At 37.9% G+C, this 26,024-nt stretch overlaps 1 protein-coding gene across 1 annotated transcript in view; it reads left to right on the forward strand.

Annotated features, from left to right (window-relative positions):
- The window catches only part of NUP210L (nucleoporin 210 like), a 97,835-nt gene that overhangs the window by 4,981 nt on the left and 66,830 nt on the right, over window positions 1-26,024 (forward strand). The window contains exons 3-10 of the mRNA XM_043455424.1: window positions 3,085-3,216; window positions 4,100-4,193; window positions 4,710-4,860; window positions 7,201-7,333; window positions 8,257-8,415; window positions 12,822-12,890; window positions 13,498-13,604; window positions 14,259-14,399. Of these exons, the coding sequence (XP_043311359.1) occupies window positions 3,085-3,216; window positions 4,100-4,193; window positions 4,710-4,860; window positions 7,201-7,333; window positions 8,257-8,415; window positions 12,822-12,890; window positions 13,498-13,604; window positions 14,259-14,399 (986 nt within the window). The remainder of the gene's footprint in view (window positions 1-3,084; window positions 3,217-4,099; window positions 4,194-4,709; window positions 4,861-7,200; window positions 7,334-8,256; window positions 8,416-12,821; window positions 12,891-13,497; window positions 13,605-14,258; window positions 14,400-26,024) is intronic.

Here is a 26,024-nt window from a genome sequence, read left to right on the forward strand (position 1 = left end):
TTTTTAATGTAATTACTCTTTTCAAATTTTATTTATTTTTGGTTGCACTGGGTCTTTGTTGCTGTGAATGGGCTTTCTCTAGTTGTGGCGAGAGGGGGCTACTCTTCATTGTGGTGCACAGGCTTCTCATTGCTATAGCTTCTCTTGTTGCAGACCACAGATTCTAGGTGCATGGGCTCGGTGGTTGGGGCTCACAAGGTCTGGAGCATGGGCTCAGTAGTTGTGGCTCGCAGGTTTAGTTGCTTCTCTACATATAGAATATTCTTGAACCAGAGATCGAACCCCTGTCCCCTGCAGCAGGCAGATTCTTATCTGTACCCTCAGGGAAGTCATGTAATTACTCTTAACTACATGAATTCATTCTGATGTTGAAAGAGCACACAGTTGCTTGGAGAAATGTCACATGTGGCTCTCAGCTTAGTTTCATCTGACTTGTGAATATTCCAAAATTATCTTTCAAATCAGCTTTCACAATTTTGCTATTAAAACAATTGTGTACATAGAGGATGGAGATTCCCAATAATGAATGGCAGTCTTAGTGTCCTACAAGATGCATTCTTATCTTAATGGGAACTTGGCCCTCTGACATGGGAAGGGACATTTTGAAAGGGAAGAGCATGCCTTAAGAGAAACTCTTCATTTGTTTGACAAATATTGAATTACCTACTAACTATAAAGTATCTGTAAAGGTTAAAAGATTTAAGCACTCCATTGGTGTTTAGGTGCTTGGGATTTTGTTTATGATATTTTTGGTGATAGTCTAATAGAGAAAATGAGTGGCTATGACAGACATTAGCCGCTAGCTACTAGGGAATTCCCTAGTAGCTCAAACGGTAAAGAATCTGCCTGCAATTTGGGAGACCTGGATTCAATCCCTGGATCGGGAAGATCCCTGAAGAAGGGCATGGCAACCCACTCCAGTATTCTTGCCTGAAGAATTCCATAGAGCCTGGTGGGCTACATGGGGTCGAAAAGAGTTGGACACGACCGAGTGACTTTCACTACTACTCAACTGTAACAGAGATGGATAATGGTGAGAGACGAGGTGGGCATATTCTATTTGGTAAGAATGTTAGATTTATTTTGATTTTTTGTTTTGTTTTGTTCTGACTAGATGTTACATCCCTTTGATAAAATATTTAAAGAATATGGAAGGTTATATGTGAAAGTAGTGAAAGTGTTAGTCATTCAATCATGTCCTATACTTTGTGACCCCATGGAATGTAGCCCGTCAGGCTCTTCTGTCCATGGAATTCTCCAGGCAAGAATACTGAAGTGGGCAGCCATTCCCTTCAAGGGATCTTTCTGACCCAGGGATCAAACAAGGGATCATCTCCTGCATTACTGGCAGGGAAACCCCAAAAGGTTATATAATGAAAAGTAAATCTCTAATCTCATTTCTCCCAGAGACAACCACTTTTCTGTATCATTCCAGATGTAGTCTATGAATATATGAAAATGCCTTATTGTAGTGGGATATCTAGAGTTTCAGTGTTAGGTTCAGGACAGGTAGAGGAGTTTGGAGATGAAGGCATAAATTTTAGGTATAAAAGTTCACGTGAAGGATGAAGAAAGGGTTTAGACAGCTGAATGATTTTGGTGGAGAGAATAGAATGGAATGATCAGTACATTTTGCACTGTGCTCAGCATGTGGTTATTGTTCAAATACTTAAAAATTTTTTTTAATTAATTTATTTATATTTCAGCTGCACTGAATCATTGTTTCTGTGCACAGACTTTCTCTAGTTGCGGCAAGCAGGGGCTACTCTTTGTTGTAGTGAAAGAGTTTCTCATTGTGGTGGCTTCTCTTGTTGCAGAGCAGGGACTTTAGGCACATGGACTTCAGTAGTTGTAGTCCATGGTTTTAGTTGCTTCTTGGCATGTAGAATCTTCCTGGACCAGGGATTGAACCCCTGTCCCCTGCATTGGCCAGCAGATTCTTACCTACTGTACCACCAGGGAAGTCCCAAAATATTTTTTGATAATTTTTAAAAATTTACTTTTTGGTTGCTTTGGGTCTCCATTGCTGCTCACAGGCTTTCTCTAGTTGTAGTGAGCTGGGGCTGCTCTTCGTTGCGGTACATGGGCTTCTCATTGCAGTGGCTTCTCTTGTTGTGGAGCACAGGCTCTAGGTGAGTGGGTTTCAGTAGTTGTGGCATGCAGACTTAGTTTCTCTGAGGCATGTGGGATCTTCCTGGACCAGGGATTGAAACCATGTCCCCTGTGTTGGCAGGCAAGTTCCTATTCACTGTGCCACCAGGGAAGTCCCCAAATAATTTTTATTTCATCCTTATTTCATCTTTATGAAAATAAGTCTACTTTCTGTACTGTTTCAATTTGTGTTTCTGAAGTTAATCATGACTATATTGGGCTTCTCTGGTGGCTCAGATGGTATAGAATCTGCCTGCAATGCAGGGGACCTGGGTTTGATTCCTGGGTCAGGAAGACCCCCCTGAGAAGGGAATGGCAACCCACTCCAGTATTCTTGTTCAATGGACAGAGGAGCCTGGCAGGCTGCAGCCTACAGTGTCGCAAAGAGTTGGGCACAGCTGAGCAACAAACATTGAGTGGAAGTCTAGTTGGGTCTAATATGTGATTCTCAGGCTTTTTAATCTCATGGTCCAGGAAAAAAAATGGAAAGAAATAAAGTGAGAGAGAAATTTATTGGCAGACAGGAATGGCATATGGTTGCCACCCTCTTACTTTCCTAAATAAACACATTTTTTAAAATGTACTCTTATAATTTCATAAAAGGAAAAGCATTCTAACACTTCAAAAGTAATATTGAACATATATTCCTTTAAAGTGAATATATTTAATTTTATTACTGTTTTAAAATCTCATTTTTTGATGGGTGAATGAAAACATTATTATAGATCAGTGTCTGGGAATCACTGCTCTAGTGTCTCTTCCTGTAAACAGATGCTCTTATATTTTGTTGCTATGCTGTTTTCTTCCATAGGTTGAAACGAACTGTTATGCCTTTCTTTTTCTTAATATTTAGAATAAGCTCCTCAGTATATGAAACATTTAATAGATTCATGACCTGTTGAACTAAATTCTCAGTTTTTGGGTTCGTTGTAGTGACTGACCATGAACTGCGGTGTGATGTTAAGGTTGATGTGATAAACAGCATTGAAATTATATCTCGAACACGGGAACTCTATGTAGATGATTCACCACTGGAACTGATGGTGAGGGCATTGGATGCTGAAGGTAAAGAATGTCAGAGGATTCAACAAAATTACTTAAAATGAACACTTTTGTGTTTAGTATTTGGAAACAGAAATTTGAGAGATAAAAGTAGGTTGGAAATAATATTTATTTTCTCATATGTAGTTCATGTGCAGGAAGAATTAACAATTCTGAGTGTGGTTTGATGTATTAACTACAGACTTTCATTAAAATTTCCTAGTTCAGAATCCAAATTCTGCTACTGAGCTTCTGCTAATGGTCCCAACAATTAAGAACATTTTTGGAGGGAAAAAAAAGAACATTTTGGAATTTATTATTAGCTCTGTTTTGATCAGTCTACTTTCTATAGGCCAAGAGAATTAAATGTAAACCTGTGAAAATTTTATAATTTTGTCTTTCTTAAGACTGATTTTACATTGTTTTTCATATACTACATAATGTAATATGTTAAAAAAATTTTAATTCATTGCTTCTTTCTTTGTAAACTAGTGAAGAGCAATTTTTAAAATATGAGAAATGAGCATATTAGTAATATTCAAATCTAGTTTTTATAAAAATTTTTATTAGAGGGACCAGGATTTAGGGATGCCTGTCAATCCTGAAACAGATTATAAGGTGGCCTTTTTATGTTGAAAGGAACAGGAATAGTGCCATAATTTTGTCAACCAGCAGTTAACCAGCTTGAGTCATTTTCACTTTGAGAAAGCTTATACAGCAACCATACTTACTCTGTGTAGGGGTCTTCCTGGTAGATGTGTTTTAATTCATTAATGATAGCGCATCTATTTGTTAATGAAAGAGGCTTAAAAATAATTTTCTACTTAAATTTCCCTTGCTTATTAAAGATACCTGAATATTTTTGAATATGTGATTCTGTCTTGTCTGCTTTTGCCTTGCTTTACAGGAAATACTTTTAGTAGTTTGGCAGGGATGGTGTTTGAGTGGAGCATTGCCCGGGATAATGAATCAGCAATAGAAGAACTGTCTAGCAAAATCAGGTAACCTTGAAACCAAACCTAAGTATCTGACTTTGAAGGAGACATCTGCCTTTGGGTAACACACTGAACAGCAATCATTTGTCTGGATTTTGATAATTTTTCTATCTGGAACTATTTGGAACAAATAAATTTATCTCGGGGAAATATGGCATGGCTGTAGGTACTTTCATGATGGTTTAATTTGAGTCACTGCAGAGGAGTTCATGAAATCAGAACTGTACGATTATTTGTCGTATCTTCTGACGCTTTTGTTATTCAAGCTATCAACACTCACTGAAATACAGTGAGTGGATAATAATATGAAAATTTCAGTACCAAGCAATAGCTCTCAGACAATCCAGGTTTTAGTCCTACAACAGTTTTAGCCAGAAGCATATTAAGTACTTTTCTTCTATTTGTCATTGTGGAAATTTTAAACTTTTGACACTATACAGACATTGAAGAGATTATGTTTAAAGTCTCTCAGAGCCTTTTGGAAAAAGAATAATTTACTAGAAACAAAGTTTATCTCTTTAGGATTTTGAGATACTCTGAAGCAGAATATTCTCCCCCTGCATATATAGCTGAGATGGAAAAAGAAGAGAAACAAGGAGATATGATTTTGGTGTCTGGCATTAAAACTGGTGCTGCTATCATAAAAGTTCGAATTTCTGAACCATTCTATAAGGTAAAAATTTAGTGTTATAGACATTAAGTCTTGCCTATGGAATAGTTTCTTATGTTTATAATAGAAACCCTCTAACCTGATTGATTTAGGCCGATTGAAAAAGTTATTTGAAATGAATAAACATTTTTTGAAAACCTGTCTTCCTTAAACATGTTATTACCCAAGTAAAATTACAAATGTTAGTGGCATTTTCTTTTAAAACATATAACTGCATTTTATTCACCAATCCTTTGATGTAGGTCTGAGACTTTTCTTTGTCTACAGATTCAGTGGTTGAAAATATACATACTCATTCTTCCATAAATTAGTTTCTAGTTTCTTTTTCATTTTATTTTATGGGTGAGTAAAACATTACACGTGTGAAGCAATTTGAGTGCAGAATTCTAATATATTTTTCAAGGGTTTTCCCTTAGTCTTTTACATTTCTCACCTACACCTAATTTGATAGCAGTATATCTTAGCTATCCTTTAATTTCTTTTTTTATTTAATTTTTTCTTAATTTAAAAAAAATTTAAAAATTTACCCTTAGCTTGCCTTTAAATATTTTTTAAAAATTAATTTTAAAAAATTAATTAATTAATTAATTTGTGTGGTAGTTTGTACATTCTTTGGCATTGCCTCTCTTTGGGATTGGAAGGAAAGCTGACCTTTTCCCGTCCTGTGGCCACTGCTGAGTTTTCCAGATTTGCTGGCATATTGAGTGCAGCACTTTCACAGCATCATCTTTTAGGATTTGAAATAGCTCAGTTGGAATTCCATCACCTCCACTAGCTTTGTTTGTAGTGATGCTTCCTAAGGTCCACTTGACTTCGCATTCTAGAATGTCTGGCTCTAGGTGAGTGATCACACCATCGTGGTTATCTGGGTCATGAAGATCTGTTTTATATAGTTCTTCTGTGTATTCTTGCCACCTCTTCTTAATATCTTCTGCTTCTGTTAAGTCCATACCATTTCTGTCCTTCATTGTGCCCATCTTTGCATGAAATGGTCCCGTGGTATCTCTTATTTTCTTGAAGCTATCTCTAGTCTTTGTATTGTTTTCCTCTATTTCTTTGCATTGTTCACTTAGGAGGGCTTTCTTATCTCTCCTTGCTATTCTTTGGAACTCTGCGTCAGATGGGTATATCTTTCCTCTTCTCCTTTGCCTTTTGCTTCTCTTCTTTTCTCAGCTCAGCTATTTGTAAAGCCTCCTCAGACAACCATTTTGCCTTTTTACACTTCTTTTCCTTGGGGATGGTTTTGAATCACCAATGTCACGAACCTCCGTCCATAGTTCTTCAGGCACTCTTATCAGATCTAATCCCTTAAATCTATTTGTCACTTCCACTGTATAATCGTAAGGGATTTGATTTAGGGCATATCTGAATGGCCAGGTGGTTTTCCCTACTTTCTTCAATTTAAGTCTTAATTTGGCAGTAAGGAGTTCATGATCTGAGCCAGTCAGATCATATGTTTTGGCTGCACTGGGGCTTTCTCTAGTTGCGGCAAGTGGGAGCTACTCTATCATTGAGGTGCACAGGCTTCTCATTGTGGTGGCTTCTCTTGTTGCAGAGCACAAGCTCTAGGACATGGGTTCAGTAGTTGTGATGCACAGGCTTAGTTGCTCTGCAGCACATGGGGTCTTCCTCAACCACAGATTGAACCTGTGTCCCCTGCATTGGCAGGCAGACTCTTAACCATTGGACCACCATGGAAGTCCTGACTATAACTTCTTTTCAAAACATTTAAATTTTTTATAAAAAACAACTCTTTTCATATAATGCTTTTTTAAAATTAATTATTATTAAAGTTGGGAAAAACAAATGTCTTTTGGCAAGCATTTAATTGAAGTGGCAGGAACATGTATGTGGACATCCTAGAGAGCAGCTTATTAACCTTGTATTGGGTAAGCCTTCACAAGAATTGATATATTCAACAAGGGATGCAGAGTAACTTAATCTGGAAAGTCAATTCACTGGAGGTTGGTTAAAAGAATTTCAGTGGAATACAGTTAGGTCTTACTTTTTCCCATTTTATCACACTTGCCTTTTTATTTACCTGCCCTTCTCCTTTAGAAAGCTTGTCGTTTTCTATTCTTTGTTTGAGTGACTTAGTTAATAAGTGACTTAGAAAGCTGACACTGTATTAATATTCATGATCACTTTTTTTTTCTTTTTTTCTTCATGATCACTTTTTAAGGCTAACTGAAATTATGATCTGTGCTTAGGAAAGCATTTTTTTAATCTTGGCAAAATATTTTAGAAGAAACTTACAAAAGTAAACTTTAATAAGGAGGACAATCTTGAGGATTTTGCCTGTGGAAACTTTCTGGTTTGTTTGTTTTTTTTCCCTTCTTTTAGAAAGTGGCAGCAGCATCGATACGTCTGCTTGTTTTGGAGAATATATTTCTTATACCATCCCAAGATATTTATCTCTTAGTAGGTGCATATATTAAATACCGAGTTGCAAAAATGGTTCAGGGAAGAATGACAGGTAAGTTGATTTAGCTTTTCCTAAGACTAGCATTTCCCAAATCTTTTCTGCTGACAAGAGAAGCAGCTTCACATTATATATGCAAAATACATCTTTCTGTTCTTTCTGTCTTAGATTTTTGTGATAAAGTACAATTGACCCTCAAACAACACGGGTCTGAACTGTGCAGGTCCATTTATATGGAGATTTTTTAAAAATAAACACTATAGTACTACACGATGTCTGGTTGGCTGAGAGCGTGCATGCAGAACTGGGGTTATAGAGGATTGACTAATATGTGGATTTTCAACTGCATAGGGAGGTCGATGGGGGATGTCAGTGCCTCTAATCCCTGCACTGTTCAAAGATCAAAGATCAACTGTATTCTTTAATTGCTGTACTTGAGCTAATACTGGACTGAGGTAGCCCACATATCTTAAACAGGCTAATGCTACAGTTCAACTACTACGTAGCTTCAGTGCCCATAAGCATCTGAATTGTGTATTAAAACAACAACCAAAAGTTTACTAACTTAGGACAAGTGAAGAAACTTTACCAGAAGGGATTTGAATGGTCTTTGCAAAAAAATTGTTTATTGAGAAACTCTGTTATCTGAAAAATTTAATACCCTGTTGATCCCAAAAGTCCCACTCAGTTTATAAAGTGTACATTTACTCTATTAACATTAGTCCTTTATTTACTTGTCTAGTGGAGATACTTCCTCCTGTTCTCAGTTTACTGAGTTTTAAGAATACAAGCAACAATAAACTCATATAGTGCCCCCCTCAATTTCTATATATGTAGAAATTCATTATAGTTGGGAGGAAATAAAGAGAAATTAAAAGCAGATTTTGCTCTTACTTTGACTTGCTGCTTCTTATAATCCAACAATATACTATTATCTATTGCTTTCATTATGGTTATGTATCTTTCATGTCTTACAGAGGTGAAATTTCCCCTGGAACATTATACACTAGAATTGCAAGACCACAGAGTTTCATGTAATATTTCTCTTTCTGGGAAAGTGGCTTTACTGGATGAGAAAACAGCCATGGTGACTGCTGTCCAGCTGGGCCACACTAACCTTATCTTCGTCCACAAAAGTATCCTTTTGTTCAAGTTTTCATTGCCAATCTGTATTTCCTTGAGCATGCTAGACATGTTCCTTGGTAAAATAACTGGCTAAGCATGATTATAACACTACTACATTTATTTTCTATAGGTTCTATCTTTTAAAAAGTGCTATAAATTATTATTGTCATAATTTCGCACAAAGGGTAGGTACAGAAGAGTAGTTGGAATTTGGAACCTGTTGAATTCAGAAGTTATGTGCAACATAATATAAATTGTAAATAGGCGGGGTTCCTTAGTGGCCCAGTACTGAAGAATCTGCCTGCCAATGTAGAAGACACAGTTTAGTACCTGATCTGGGAAGATCCCACAGGCAGCTGAGCAACTAGGTCTGTGTACCACAGCCATTGAACCTATGCTCTAGAACCTGGAAGCTAAAACTGCTGAAGGTCACACACCCTAGAGCCTGTGCACCGCAGCTAGAGAAAAGCCCATGCAACAGCGAAGACCCAGCACAGCCAAATATAGATAAATAAATAAGGTTATATTAAATAATTATAAATAGGAGACTGGGGAAAACTCTGGAGGAACTTGTGTAAATGTTATTTAATTTGTTCTTGTTTTAACCTGAATAATTGAGGAAAGATGATATTGTCTGCAGTGGCTACTTAATATTTGCTAAATTGAGGCAAGAGTAATTTTTTAATTAATTTATTTTAATTGGAGGATAATTACTTTACAATATTGTGGTGGTTTTTGCCATACATCAACATGAATTACTCCCAGGTGTACATGTGTCTCCCCATCCTGAATCTCCCTCCCACCTCCCTCCACACCCCATCCCTCTGGGTTGTCCCAGAGCACAGACTTTGAGTGCCCTGCTTCATGCATTGAAGTTGCACTGGTCATCTCTTTTACATATGGTAATATACATGTTTCAATGCTATTCTCTCAAATCATCCCACCCTCACCTTCTCCAACAGGGTCCAAAAGTCTGTTCCCTACTTCTGTGTCTAAGAGTAATTTTAAAAAATTCACTAAACCTGCTCTGTAAGGATTGAACAAAGAGAGTTACTTAGAGCTCTAATATAGTCAATGAAAACAAAACAGTATAAAGATTAAAATTCTCAGAAAATTGAAATTTGCAGAGAATTCATAAAATTCTCAGTGTTGATTTTGAAATATTTCCTATTTTTGAATCTTTGAATCTCAAATATTTAAATTAATTTGTTTAATTTATTCAGCAAATACCTATTATATTTCTCCTATATGCTCAACATTGCTGTAAGTGCTGAGGATACAGACTATTTTACTCAGGGTAGTTAGAGAAGTCCTCTCTGATAAGGCTGCATTTGAGCAATGAACCATACAGATATCTGGGTGAAGGCTCACCAGAAAGAGGAAATAGCAATTTCAAAGGTTCTTAGGCAGAAGCATATTTGGCATGTTTACAGAAGAGCAAGGAAGACACTGAGGCTGAGTGCAGAGAATCAGGGGAAAGTAGTAGGAGAGGTAATAGAGTAGGAGAGGGAGTAACTATGTAGGGCTTAGTAGGCTTACTCTGAGTAAGAACCTATCAGTCTTAAAGGATATAGTATTTCTTGTAGAATAGTATTTGTTAGTTAGCTGTTATATTATTTGTCTAAAACATTCGGGAGGGGTTTTGGTTCAGAGTTGTTTGTTCTCTAGTCATTTCAAGGTGCCTAGGACATTTGTGAATAAATACAATAGTAACTACAAAATAAACTAAGATATTTGATATTTATTGTGTTCCAGCTGTGTGTCAGGCACTTATCTGAATTGCCTTCCCTAGACATATTTATCATGATTTTTTCATATTCTCAGTTCATATTGTTATTTATTCCAAAGTATTAAATATTAAAACATATTTACTTCTTGACATGGAAGGTGACGATTCATAATTTATTCCAGCGCCTGCCTTAGAGTGGCTGGTGGTACTCATAGAGGTGGGTAATATAAAAGAAGGAGCATGTTTAAGGGAAAAGAAAACTAGTTTAGTTTTTCACATGTCAACCTGAAGTACTTGTGGGGTAGACATCCAAGCAGAAATTTTTATTATGCATCTGGAGGAGAAAGATTCAGGATGAAGAAAGGTCTTTCAAAGTTATTAATTTGTAGCCAGGTGACAGTTGAAGCTGTTGTTGTAGAGAAAGTGAACCTCGGGAGAATATACAGGGTGAGAGAAGAGGACCAAAGACAGCTGTGGACTGCCAGCATCTAAGGTTCATTTGGAAGAGGAGGAACTTTAAGGATGCCCAGAAAGAATGTTTAATAGGAAATTAGGAGAGTAGGAAATAGTAGGAAAATCAGGAGAGAAAAATTTCGTGGTAACCAAGTGAGGAGTGTGCAATGAGAATGTTCTTCAGGTGAAATTGGCAAAGATAAAGACTGAAAGTCTCTAGTAACTAGGAAGTCTTGGATCACTTTTCCAATAAAACAGCTTGGCTTTAAAAAGAAGGAGGAAAACAAGGCCAAAGTTTGAAGAAGACAGAATTTTTTTAAGTTAAGAGAAACTTGAATATGTCTATAAGTTAAACAGAGAGATGGCAGAGATACGGATGAAAAGAAAGTCAGTTGATGGAGCTAGATTTCTGAGGAGTAAGATTTTGGAGGAGCAAGATAAAATGAAATTCCAAACAGAGAAGGATTAGATAAAAGGTAGATGTCTTATTCTGATTATGGAGGGATGAACTGGTTTAGAGACCTATTGAGATCTGTTTACTCATCTGTAAAATGAAAGGAGTGATATACTCCTGAATTTCCTTCTGCATGCATGTTCAGTCACTCAGTTGTGTCCAACTCTTTTGTGACCTCATGGACTGTGGCCCACCAGACTCCTCTGTTAATGGAATTTCCCAGGCAAGAATACTGGAGTGGGTTGCCGTTTCCTTCTCCAGGGGATCTTCCCACCCCAGGAATAGAGCCCAGGTCTCCTGCATTGCAGGCAGACTCCTGCACTGCAGTGGATTCTTTACCAACTGAGCTACAAGGGAATTTCCTTTTAGCTCTTCTAGTTTATGAATGTAGTACATACTAAAACCAAACCTAGACTGACGCAGTGTTTAAAAGATTTGCTTTAATTAGTAGTAAAAGCAAATGGCTTTTACTTGTGGCTCAGCTGGTAAAGAATCCTCCTGCAATGTGGGAGACCTGGGTTTGATCCCTTGGTTGGGAAGATACCCTGGAGACTGGAAAGGCTCCCCACTCCAGTATTCTGGCCTGGAGAATTCCATAGACTATACAGTCCATGGGGTTGCCAAGAGTTGGACACGACTGAGCGACTTTGACGTTCCCTAAAAAATAAGTTTAATTAGCATATCAATTGTATGTATATTAATAGTTCTTTTGGAGTACTTGGGTAGCTTTAAGAGTTTGATCCCTGAAATAGATTAAATATTTTGCCTTCATTGTCACTATAGATACTGTAGTGCCTAATTATAGCCTAGTGCATGACTGAATTAACAGCACTCCTAAATTAGTGTACTTAGAAATAACAGGAGTTTTCTGTCCAATCATTTCAGTAATACATTTCTCAGAACAGAAATAATATCTTCTTAGCTTTTGGATGTAGTATATTTCTGAGAAGGAATTACATTACTAATTAGATTGTGTAGGCGTGCTAAGTTGCTTTAGTAGTGTCTGACTGTTTGTGACCCTGTGGACAAGAGCCCACCAGGCTCCTTTATCCATGGGATTCTCTAGGCAAGAATACTGGAGTGGGTTGCCATGCCTTCCTCCAAGTGATCTTCCCAATCCAGAGATTGAACCTGCATCTCTTAGATCTCCTGCATTGGCAGGAGGGTTCTTTACCACCAGCACCACCTTGAGAAGCCTCAGATTGTGTGTAGGCTAACAGAATAAATAATATGTAATGTGATGTATGACATAGAAGTATCTTTGGTGGAAGAGAAAACATTTTGATGTTAAAGAATTGCCACAGATAATAGAAAATCATTAGTGATTTTTAAATTAGTGATTTTTAAAACTGTCTGTGGAGCCCGAGGCAAGTTATTGGGCTGGATGACAAGTCATGACGCTCCCTCTCCATCCACCACTGTCCATTTATTTCTTCAGCCAGAGCAATTCCACTTTGTCCTACTTTCCCTAATGGGCGCCTATGAAACACTTTTACAGGGGAAAAGGATTCTGCAGCTAAATGAATATTAAAAATATGGAGCATGATCTTTTTTCTCTCGTTTCATCTTCCTGATACTTGAAATTCAAGAATACCTGATGACTATGTTTACGGAACCCTCAGATTTTTCTCAGAATGTATGCATTTAAGTTTTGCTTCCCAAGAGATAATGAAATATAGAATTTTTACTGTTGTTTGTGGGCTTATTTATTTATTTTGGTTGCTTATATTTTTCTTTTCACCCAAATCTAGCTCATAAAATTTCCTTAAGCAAAAATTAAGATGTCCATATGCGATCTGTGTCTGGACTCCCAAATTGCACCATATATGTTGTAGAGCCTGGATTTTTAGGTATTTTTAGATAATGATTTTCAGAAAGCCAAATAACTTAAAGTATGCCACTGAAATGAGTGCATTAAAGACTAGAGTGCTTCATTTTGAGACTTAACTAATTTCAAATTCAACCTTACTTTGACATGTTTTCTCGCACTGTTCTAGTTAAATGCTATTTGCAAGGGTAAAGCATCTTGAAATAGACTGAAAAAGTATGAAACTCCATGTAATACAAGGTTGGACTAGGAAAAGAGACTTCATACAAAGAAAGAAGAAACCTATGTCCTTAAGCCACATGAAGCAATGAATCTGACTGAAAGCAGCTGAAATCTTGCCTGACATATCAGAAATGAGCAAAATTGTGGGTTTGGGGTGGGTGGTATTTGTATACAGATGTAAGTGAGAATGCTTCTTTTATACCTGAGATGAACTAAGTTAAACTAGGATCTTTGGAACCCCAAATTATTATACAGTTTTATAGAGGGAACTAAAGGATCTACTTTGGAAACCATCTCCATCTATTAGTGACTTTTGCTCTTTAAATGGCTTTTTAAGTTTGTATTTTTAAAATTCATTATAGAAAAATGGCCTCTTCTGATAGTTTTGTTTATTGATTTGTGTACAGGTTTCACAGTCCAACCTGGAGACCGATGGAGTCTAGAGGTGGGACAGGTCTATGTAATTACAGTAGAAGTATTTGATAAAAGCAGCACAAAGATCTATATTTCAGATGTGAGTCTATCTTTTGAATTTTTCTAGTCCCCTTAAGGATAACTCCTTCAGTGAGCAGTCTTTTTGCTAAGAAGACTTTTTTTTTGCTTCCAGATTTTGCCTTCAGAAAATGCAAGTTACTACTTTATCATTATTGTTATTAAGTAGTTCTATCCTTGAGGAATACTAAACCAGAAGTAAAAGATACAACTTGGTTAGAATTATAGGAAAGAGATGAAGTTGACACCAAGGGTAACACTTTGGAGGGGATCCTCATTCTAAAACTTCATTTCAGAGAAGTTACCAGAGTTTTATAGTGTGATCATTAGATGTAAAATGCTGTGGTCATTCTCCAGCATCCATTCCCCTCCCCACCCCCAACTGTCAATTTCTGGAATGGCACAAATTACACTAAAATTGACATAAGCTTTGATGCTTACTGTTTCTAGTTGCTTGCCATTAATGGATCTTCCAAAAACTAGTACCATTTTAAAATGACATCTTTCCAACTTAGAATTTGATGAGGATGAGCAAAGATTTTTACTTTTACTTCTTTAAGCCCCAGAAAGCATAGTCATGCTTTTTTTTTTTTTTTTAAATGCTTTGAGTTTAAATTGGCGTTAGGGAAAAAAAAACATCGCTTCAGATTTGTGCTACTTTTGGGCTGATTTTCAGAATCTCAGGATTATGTACCAATTCCTGAGGGAGTACTTTGAAGAGCAGCTAACTACTGTGAATGGATCTTACCATGTTGTAAAAGCTCTGAAAGATGGTGTGGTCATGATAAATGCATCTCTGACTTCCATCATTTACCAGGTAGGAATTAAAAGGGCATTTTTTGAATCCTGATAATACTGACAAGATTTGCCTGATTTGTTGATTTGCTGGCACGTATATAGCATATCTCACCATTATCTTTCACAAAATAAACTAATAAATAGTACACTTAGTAGTTTATACCTCTGCAAATTTTCCATTCCAATCTCTGTTATTGCATATATCTGCATTTGTGGTCATTTTTATATGTGTCGTTTGAGGTTCCTTTAAAAATTATTCCATATGCATGTTTCCTTGTGTCATCAGATCCACATAAGAGTATTTTGTATTCTAAAAATACATAGGGTTAATATGCCAATTGTTTAACCATGCCACCAACTTTGCACTTTTAGCAGCTTTTTACTTTGTAAATGGCATAACTGAGTATCTTCATACAATTTTCATTCCTTTTGGTTAATTTTTGTATGGTATAATACAGAAATGGAGTTAGTGGGTGAAAGGATAAGGAATTTATCTGTTTTTATTGCCTCTAAAAATGTGCAAATATCCGACTTTTAACAGTCCATCAGATTTGTTTCCCTCTCTAAACCTACTTTTTCTCCAGTGATCCTTTCCCCAGCTGTTTGAGACAAAATCCCAAAAGAGTCACCCTTGATTCTACCTTCTCCCTCACCTCATTCGTTCAGTACATCATTGAATGCTAAGTCAATTCTTCTAAATATCTCTCAAATCCATCTTACTAGGTGAAGGAGACACTGCTATTTCACCTAGATTGTCACAGTAGCTTCTAAACTGATACTCCTACCTTCAATATTATCTGTGGCTAGAATGATGTTACAAAAACTATAAAAATTATTATGTATTTACTGTTTAAATTCCTTTGGTGGCTTCCCATTGATTTTAAGGTAAAGTTTAAACTTTGCGGTTCATGGGATTCTCATCTCAATGGCTTCTCTTGTTGCAGAGCACCAGATCTAGGTGCACGGGCTTCAGTAGTTGAAGCATGTGGGCTCAGTAGTTGTGGCGCACAGGCTTAGTTGCTCCACAGCAACTAAGTGAAATCTTCCTGATCCAGAGATGAAACCTGAGTCACCTGCATTGACAGGTGGATTCTTAACCACTGGACCACCAGTTTTTGTTGTTCAGTTGCTAAGTCATGTCCAACTCTGTGACCCCATGGACTGCAGCATGCCAGGCTTCCCTGGCCTTCACTGTCTCCTGGAATTTTCTCAGATTCATATCCATTTAGTTGATGATGCTATCTAACCATCTCATCTACCACCGCCCTCTTCTCCTTTTACTTTCAGTCTTTCTCAGCATCAAAGTCTCTTCCGGTGAGTCAGCTCTTCATATCAGATGGCCAAAGTATTGGAACTTCAGCTTCCGCATCAGTCCTTCAATGAATATACAGGGTTGATTTCCTTTAGGATTGACTGATTTGATCTCCTTGCAGTCCAAGGGACTCTCAAGAGTCTTCTGTAGCACCACAATTAGAAAGCATCAATTCTTCAGCACTCAGCATTCTTTATGATCCAGCTATTACATCTGTACATGACTACTGGAAAAACCATAACTTTGACTATAGGAACCTTTGTCAGTAAAGTGATGTCTCTGCTTTTTAATACACTGTTTAGGTTTGTAATGCTTTCCTTTAAAGGAGCAAGTGTCTTTTTTAATTTTGTGGCTACAGTCACCCTCTGCAGTGATTTTGGAGCCCAAGAAAAGGAAATCTGTCACTGCTTCCACTTTTCCCCCTTTGATTTGCCATGAAGTGATGGGACCAGATGCCATGATCTTTTTTTGGATGTTGAGTTTTAAGTCAACTTTTTCACTCTCCTCTTTCACCCTCATCAAGAAGCTTTTTAGTTCCTCTTCACTTTCTGCCATCAGAGTGATATCATCTGAGTATCTGAAGTTATTGATACTTCTCCCAGCAATCTTGATTCCAGCTTGTGATTAATCCAGCCCAGCATTTCATGTGATGTAATCTGTGTATAAGCTAAATAAACAAGATGACAATGTACTTGTTGTATTCCTTTCCCGATTTTGAACCAGTCTGTTGTTCCATGTCCAGTTCTAACTGTTGCTTCTTGACCTGCATACAGGTTTCTCAGGAGACAGGTGAGGTGGTCTGGTATTCCCATCTCTTGAAGAATTTTCCACATAGTGAAGCAGATGTTTTTCTGGAATTGTCTTGCTTTCTCTGTGATTCAGCAAATGTTGGCAATTTGATCTCTGATTCCTCTGCCTTTTCTAAACCCAACTTGTACATCTGGAAGTTCTCAGTTCATGTACTGCTAAAGCCTAGCTTAAAGGATTTTGAGGATAACCTACTAGTATATGAAATGAGTGCAGTTGTTTGATAGTTTGAACAATCTTTGGCACTGCCCTTCTTTGGGATTGGAAGGAAAACTGACCTTTTCCAGTCCTGTGGCCACTGATGAGTTTTCCAAATTTGCTGGCATATTGAGTGCAGCACTCTCACAGCATCATCTTTTAAGATTTGAAATAGCTCAGCTGGAATTCCATCCCCTCCACTATCTTTGCTTGTAATGCTTCCTAAGGCCCACTTCACTCTTTAGGATGTCTGGCCCTAAGTAAGAGATCACACCATTGTGGTTATCCCAGTCATTAAGACCTTTTTTGTATAGTTCTTCTGTGTATTCTTCCCACCTCTTCTTAATCTCTCCTGCCTCTGTTAGGTTCCTACCATTTCTGCCCTTTATTGTGCCCATCCTTGCATGAAATATTCTCTTTGATACCTCCAATTTTCTTGAAGAGACCTCTAGTCTTTCCCATTCTATTGGTTGCATTGTTCATTTAAGGAGGCCTTCTTATCTCTCCTTCCTATTCTCTGGAACTGTCCATTGAGTTGGGTGTATCTTTCTCTTTTTCCTTTGCTTTTTGCTTCTCTTCTTTCCTCAGCTATTTGTAAAGCCTCCTCAGACATTGTCTTCTTGCATTTTTCTTTCTTTGAAATGGTTTTGGTCACTGCCTCCTGTACAAATGTTATGAACATCAGTCCATAGTTCTTCAGGTCAAACTTGTCTGTTATTCTAGGTATCTCTTGACTTTCTACTTTTGCATTCCAGTCCCCTATGATTGAGAGGGCATATTTTTTGTTGTTAGTACTAGAAAGTCTTGTAGTTCTTCAGAGAACCAGTCAACTTCAACTTCTTTAGCATCAGTGGTTGGGGCATAGACTTGGATTACTGTGATGATGAATGGTTTGTCTTGGAAATGAACTAAGATCATTCTATCATTTTTAAGTTTGTGTCCCAGTACTACATTTTGGACTCTTTCATTGACTATGAGGGCTGCTCCATTTCTTCTAAGGGATTCTTGCCCACAGTAGTAGGTATAATGGTCATTTGGTTTAAATTCACTCATTCCCATCCATTTTAGTTCACTGATTCTTAAGATGTTGATGTTCACTCTTGCCATCTCCTACTTGACTACGTCCAATTTACCTTGATTCATGGACTTAACATTCCAGGTTCCTATGCAGTATTGTTCTTCACAGCATCAGATTTACTTTCACCACCAGATACATCCACAACTGAGCATCATTTCTGCTTTGGCCCAGTTACTTCATTCTTTCCAGAGCTGTTAGAAATTGCCCTCAGTTCTTCCCCAGTAGCACATTGGACACCTTCTGACCTGGGGGTGGGGGCTCATTGTCTGGTGTCATATCTTTTGCCTTTTCATGCTGTTCATGGTGTTCTCATGGCAAGAATACTGGAGTGGTTTGCTGTTCCCTCCCAATGGACCACGTTTTGTCAGATGTCTCCACCAAGACCCGCTTGTCTTAGGTGGCCCTACATGGCATAGCTCATGACTTCACTGAGTTATGCAAGCCCCTTTGCCATGACAAGGCTATGATCCATGAAGGGGTGGACCACCAGGGAAGTCCCTTAACTTCTTAACCCAGGTCTCTCTACCAGAAAATTACTAGAGCTAATCAATGAATATAGTAAAGTTGCAGGATATAAAATTAACACACAGAAATCTCTTGCATTCCTATACACTATCAATGAGAAAACAGAAAGAGAAATTAAGGAAACAATACCATTCACCATTGCAACAAAAAGTATAAAATACTTAGGAGTATATCTACCTAAAGAAACAAAAGACCTATACATAGAAAACTATAAAACACTGATGAAAGAAATCAAAGAGGACACAAATAGATGGAGAAATATACCATGTTCATGGATTGGAAGAAACAATATTGTGAAAATGAGTATACTACCCAAAGCAATCTATAGATTCAGTGCAATCCCTATCAAGCTACCAATGGTATTCTTCACAGAACTAGAACAAATAATTTCACAATTTGTATGGAAATACAAAAAACCTCGAATAGCCAAAGCAATCTTGAGAAAGAAGAATGGAACTGGAGAAATCAACCTGCCTGACTTCAGGCTCTACTACAAAGCCACAGTCATCAAAACAGTATGGTACTGACACAAAGACAGAAATATAGATCAATGGAACAGAATAGAAAGCCCAGAGATAAATCCATGTACCTGTGGACACCTTATCTTCGACAAAGGAGGCAAGAATCTACAATGGAAAAAAGACAACCTCTTTAACAAGTGGTGCTGGGAAAACTGGTCAACCACTTGTAAAAGAATGAAACTAGAACACTTTCTAACACCATACACAAAAATAAACTCAAAATGGATTAAAGATCTAAATGTAAGACCAGAAACTATAAAACTCCTAAAGGAGAACATAGGCAAAACACTCTCCGACATAAATCACAGCAAGATCCTCTATGATCCACCTCCCAGAATATTGGACATAAAAGCAAAAATAAACAAATGGGACCTAATTAAACTTAAAAGCTTTTGCACAACAAGGGAAACTATAAGCAAGGTGAAAAGACAGCCTTCAGAATGGGAGAAAATAATAGCAAATAAACGGACAAAGGATTAATCTCAAAAATAAACAAGCAACTCCTGTAGCTCAATTCCAGAAAAATAAATGACCAAATCAAAAAATGGGCCAAAGATCTAAACAGACATTTCTCCAAAGAAGACATACAGATGGCTAACAAACACATGAAAAGATGCTCAACATCACTCATTATCAGAGAAATGCAAATCAAAACCTCAATGAGGTACCATTACACTCCAGTCAGAATGGCTGCTATCCAAAAGTCTACAAGCAATAAATGCTGGAGAGGGTGTGGAGAAAAGGGAACCCTCTTACACTGTTGGTGGGAATGCAAACTAGTACAGCCACATGGAGAACAGTGTGGAGACTCCTTAAAAAACTGGAAATAGAACTGCCATATGACCCAGCAATCCCACTCCTAGGCATACACACCGAGGAAACCAGAACTGAAAGAGACACATGTACCCCAATGTTCATTGCAGCACTGTTTATAATAGCCAGGACATGGCTTAGATGCCATGTCCTAGATGCCCATCAGCAGATGAATGGATAAGAAAGCTGTGGTACATATACACAATGGAATATTATTCAGCCATTAAAAAGAATTAATTTGAATCAGTTCTAATGAGGTGGATGAAACTGGAGCCCATTATACAGAGTGAAGTAAGCTAGAAAGAAAAACACCAATACAGTATACTAACGCATATATATGGAATTTGGAAAGATGGTAACAATAACCCTATATGCAAGACAGAAAAAGAGACACAGATGTATAGAACAGACTTTTGGACTCTATGGGAGAAGGCAAGGGTGGGATGATCTGAGAGAACAGCATCGAAACATGTATATTATCAAGTGTGAAACAGATCGCCAGTCCAGGTTGGATGCATGAGACAAGTGTTTGGGGCTGGTGCACTGGGATGACCCAGAGGGATGGGATGGAGAGGGAGGTGGGGGGTTCAGGATGGGGAACACATGTAAATCCATGGCTGATTCATGTCAATGTATGGCAAAAACCACTAGAATACTGTAAAGTAATTAGCGTCCAACTAATAAAAATAATTGGCGGGGGGGGGGACCCCAGGTCTCCCACATTACAGGCAGACTCTTTACCAACTGAGCCATCAGGGAAGCCTTCTTAACATGATTTTATAGAAACCTGTATGACAGAGATCACAATCTGGTGGCCTGCAGACTATCTTGATTTGTAATCTTGTTTTTTATTTAGGTGTGTAAGTTTCCTTTTGATTGGGAAATTTAAAATAAAATCTGGAAGTTTGAAAAAAAACTACTTCCCTGGTGGTTCAGTGGTTAAGAATCCACCTGCCAATGCAAGGGACATGGGTTTGATACCTGGTCTGGGAAGATCCCACATGTTGTGGAGCAACTAAGCCTGTGCTCCACACCTACAGCCCATGAGCTGTAAGTACTGAAGCCTGAGCTCTCTAGAGCCCATGCTCCACAACAAGAGAAGCCATTGCAATGAGAAACCCATGCACTGCAATGAAGAGTAGCTCCTGCCAGGTGCAGCTAGAGAAAGATTGTGCACAGCAATGAAGACCCAGCACAGCCAAAAATAAATAATTTTTTTAAAAGAAAGAAAAAATGCCCTTAAGATCTATCCAAATTGTTGAGGGTATCACTATATCATTTAAAAAATTACTGAATAAAAATAAGTGGTGAATAATATCCCATTGTACAGATGTACTGGATTTTAACTATTCACCTACTAAGGGTGATTTGGGTTTTCTATTATTTGGCAATTATGAATAAAGCTGCTCTAAACATTCTTGTGGGGCTTCCTAGGTGGTTCAGTGGTAAAGAATCTGCCTGCAGTGCAAGAGATGAGGGTTCAACCCCTCTGTTGAGAAGATCCCCTGGAGAAGGAAATGGCATCCCACTACAGTATTCTTGCCTGGAAAATCCCATGGACAGAGGAGCCTGGAGGGCTACAATCCATGGGATCGCAAAAGAGTCAGACACAACTTAGCAACTAAAACAACAACATTGTTGTATAGAGTTTGCTGTGGATATGTTTTTATGTCTCCGGGATAAAATGCTTAAGAGTGGGGACTGTGGTACAGTGGAGAAGAATCTGCCTGACAGTACAGGGAACATTGGTTCAATCCCTGGTCTAGGGAAGATTCCATATGCTGTGGAGCAAATAAGCCCATGCGCCGCAACTACTGAGACCATGCTCTAGAGCTCACAACCTGCAAATCCTGAAGCTCACAAGCCTAAAGCCTGAAAACAAAAGAAACCACTGCAAGAAGTCTGCACATGACAGTTAGAAAGTAGCTCCTGCTCACCCCAACTAGAGAAAGCCCACAGGTAGTAATGAAGATCCAGCACAGCCAAAAAAAAAAATAATAATAATAATTAATAAAGAAAAAAATGCTTGAGTACAATTCTTGGGTCATATAGTAGCTACATGTTTAGTTTTATAAGAAATTGACAAACTATTTTTCTAAAATGGCTGTATTGTTTTATTTTATATCCCCACCAATGATCTATGAGATACCATTAATAATTTTTATAATGTTTCTTCTTTTTATTCATAGTCATTTCAAGTTCTCTATTTTAGTTCAGTTCAATTCAGTGGCTCAGTCATGTCCGACTCTGCAACCCCATGGACTCCAGCACACCAGGCTTCCCTGTCTATCAACAACTCCCAGAGCTTACTCAAACTCATGTCCGTTGAGTCGGTGATGCCATCCAACCATCTCATCCTCTGTTGTCCCCTTCTCCTCCCGCCTGCAGTCATTCCCAGCATCAGGGTCTTTTTCCAATGAGTCAGTTCTTTGCAACAGGTGGCCAAAGTATTGGAGTTTCAGCTTCAGCATCAGTCCTTCCAATGAATATTCAGGACTGATTTTCTTTAGGATGGACCTCCTTGCTTTCCAAGGGACTCTCAAGAGTCTTCTCCCACACCACGGTTAAAAGCATCAATCCTTCAGTGCTCCGCTTTCTGTATAGTCCAACTCTCACATCCATACATGACTACCGGAAAAACCGTAGCTTTGACTAGACGGACCTTTGTTGGCAAAGTAATGTCTCTGCTTCTTAATATGCTGTCTAGGTTGGTCATAACTTTTCTTCCAAGGAGCAAACGTCTTTTAATTTCATGGCCACAGTCACCATCTGCAGTCATTTTGGAGCCCCAAAAATAGTCTCTCACTGTTTCCACTGCTTCCCCATCTATTTCCCATGAAGTGATGGGACCGGATGCCATGATCTTAGTTTTCTGAATGTTGAGTTTTAAGCCAACTTTTCACTCTCCTCTTTCACTTTCATCAAGAGGCTCTTTAGTTCTTCTTTGCTTTCTGCCATAAGGGTGGTGTCATCTGCGTATCTGAGGTTATTGATATTTCTCCCGGCAATCTTGATTCCAGTTTGTGCTTCATCCAGCCCAGCATTTCTCACGATGTATTCTGCATATAAGTTAAATAATCAGGGTGACAAGATACAGCCTTGACATACTCCTTGCCCTATTTGGAACCAGTCTGTTGTTCCATGTCCAGTTCTAACTGTTGCTTCCTGACCTGCATACAGATTTCTCAAGAGGCAGGTCAGGTGGTCTAGTATTCCCATCTCTTTAAGAATTTTCCAGAGTTTGTTGTGGTCACACAGTCAAAGGCTTTGGCATAGTCAATAAAGTAGAAGTAGATGTTTTTCTGGAACTCTCTTGCTTTTTCGATGATCCAACAAATGTTGGCAATTTGATCTCTGGTTCTTCTGCCTTTTCTAAATCCAGCTTGAACGTCTGGAAGTTCATGGTTCTCCAATCCAAGCCTGGCTTGGAGAATTTTGAGCATTACTTAACTAGTGTGTGAGATGAGTGCAATTGTGCAGTAGTTTGAACATTCTTTGGCATTGCCTTTCTTTGGGATTGGAATGAATACTGACCTTTTCCAGTCCTGTGGCCACTGCTGAGTTTTCCAAATTTGCTGGCATATTGAGTGCAGCACTTTCACTGCATCATCTTTTAGGGTTTGAAATAGCTCAGCTAGAATTCCATAACTTCCACTAGCTTTGTTTGTAGTGATGCTTCCTAAGTTCCACTTGACTTTGCATTCCAGAATTCTGGCTCTAGGTGAGTGATCACACCATCGTGATTAACTCGATCATGAAGATCTTTTTTGTGTAATTCTTTTGTGTATTCTTGCCACCTCTTCTTAATATCTTCTGCTTCTGTTAGGTCCATACCATTTCTGTCCTTTATTGTGCCCATCTTTGCTTGAAATGTTCCCTTGGTATCTCTAATTTTCTTGAAGAGATCTCTCATCTTTCCCATTCTGTTGTTTCCCTCTATTTCTTTGCATTGGTCACCGAGGAAGGCTTTCTTATCTCTCCTTGCTATTCTTTGGAACTCTGCATTCAAATGGGAATATCTTTCCTTTTCTCCTTTGCCTTTCACTTCTTTTCACAGCTGTTTGTGAGGCCTCCTCAAACAACCGTTTTGCCTTTTTGCATTTCTTTTTCTTGGGGGTGGTCTTCATTACTGCCTCCTGTACAATGTCATGAACCTCTGTCCATAGTTCATCAGGCACTCTGTCTATCAGATCTAATCCCTTGAATCTGTTTGTCACTTCCACTGTATAATCGTAAGGGATTTGATTTAGGTCATACCTGAATGGTCTAGTAGTTTTCCCTACTTTCTGCAATTTAAGTCTGAATCTGGCAATAAGGAGTTCATGATCTGAGCCACAGTCAGCTCCTGGTATTGTTTTTGATGACTGTATAGCACTTCTCCATCTTTGGCTGCAAAGAATGTAATCAGTCTTAGTTTTCATGTTGACCATCTGGTGATCAAGTTCTCTAGTTATATAATTTTTTGGCAGGGGAGGGGGGCTGCACCACATGGCTTGTGGGATCTTAGTTCTGTGACTGGGTATCAAACCCATGTCCCCTGCGGTGGAAGCATGGAATCTTAACCGCTGGGCCACCAGGGAAGTCTTAGTACCATATTGTTTTGTTTACTGTAGTTTTGTAGTATAATCTGACAACAGGGAGTGTGATACCTCTGGCTTTGTTCTTTATTCTCAACATTACTTTGGTTATTAGGGGTAGTTTGTGGTTCCATGTAAATTTTAGGATTTTTTATTCTAGTCTTGTGGAAAATATCATAGGTGTTTTGATAGGGATTGTGTTAAAACTATACATTGCTTTTGGTAGTATTGACATTTTAATAATATTAACTGTTCCAATCCATGAACTTGGGATATCTTTCCATTTCTTTGTATCATCTTCAGTTGTTTTCACCAGTGTTACATTATTTTCAGAGTCTAAGTCTTTCACCTCTTTGGAGTTAATTTTATTTTATTCTTTTTGATGCAGTTGTAAATGGGGTTGTTTTTCTTGTTTTCTCTATCTGATAGTTAATTATTAGTGTATAGAAAAGCAACAAATTTCTGTATATAAATCTTGTATCCTGCAACTTGACTAAATGCATTTAATAGGTCTAGTAGTGTTTTGATGGGGGCTTTGGGGTTTTGTCTTGTGCCAGTGCTACTTATCAAAGAGACTCATTTCACTTATTGTATGCTCTTGGCATCCTTGTCAAATCCAGTTGACTATAGATGTCAGCTTATTTCTGTACTCAGTTTTATTCCATTGGTCTGTCTGTCCTTTTGCAGTACCACACTGCTTTGATCACTGTAGCTTTGAATTGTGTTTTGAAATGGGAAATGTGAAGTCTTCTAACTGTTCTTTTTCAAGATTGTTTTGGCCATTCAAGATCTCTTAGAATTCCATATCAGTTTTAGGATGGGCTTTTCCATTTTTTTCCCAAAAGGCCCTTGGGATTTTGATAGCAATTGCGTTGAATTAGAAGATCACTTTGGAGATTGTTGTCATCTTAACAATGTTAGGTCTTCCAATTCATGAACATGGGATGTTTTTCCGTTTATTCAGGCTGTCTTTAATTTATTCAAGCAATATTTTGTAGTTTTCAGTGTACAAGTACTGCACCTCCAAGGTTGAGTTTATTCTGGGTAGTTTATTCTTTTTTGATGCTATTGTAATTGTAATTGTAAAAATCTTTCTAGTTTGTTTATTGCTAATGTATGTAAGTACAACTGATATTTGTGTGTAGATCTGGTATGCTGCAACTTTGCTGAATTATTTTATTGGCTCTAGTAGTTCTTCTGGACTTTATAGGATATTTCATATATAATATCATATCCAAGAGTTGGTGATGGACAGGGAGGCCTGGCATGCTGCAGTCCATAGCGTCGCAAGGAATTGGACACGACTGAGTGACTAAACTGAACTGAACCTGTGAATAGTGGTAATTTTGCTCCTCCATTTCCCATTTTGATACCTTTTATTTCATTTTCTTGCCTAATTTCTCTGGCTAGAACTTATAATGCAATATTGAATAGAAGTGGCAATAGTGGGCCTCCTTATCTTGTTTTTGATCTTAAAGCAAAAACTTTCATTCTTTCACCACTGAGTAAGATGTTAGCTGTGGAGTTTTCATATATGGCCCTTATCATATTGAAGAAGTTCTTTTTTACCCCTAATTGTTGAGTGTTTTTTACTGTAAAAGGGCATTGGATTTTTCTCAAATATTTTTAAGCATTTTTTTCTTTCATTCTACTAATATGTATATTACATTAATTGACTTTTATATATTGTACTGCCTTTGAATTCCTAGAAAAATCCCACTTGATCATGGTGTATAATACTATTAATATGCTGCTGGATTTGGTTTGCCAGTATTTTCTTAAGGAGTTTTGTATTTATATTCATAAAGGATAT

The sequence above is a fragment of the Cervus canadensis genome, chromosome 2 (assembly GCF_019320065.1).
Source record: "Cervus canadensis isolate Bull #8, Minnesota chromosome 2, ASM1932006v1, whole genome shotgun sequence".
In the NCBI taxonomy this organism is placed as follows: domain Eukaryota; kingdom Metazoa; phylum Chordata; class Mammalia; order Artiodactyla; family Cervidae; genus Cervus; species Cervus canadensis.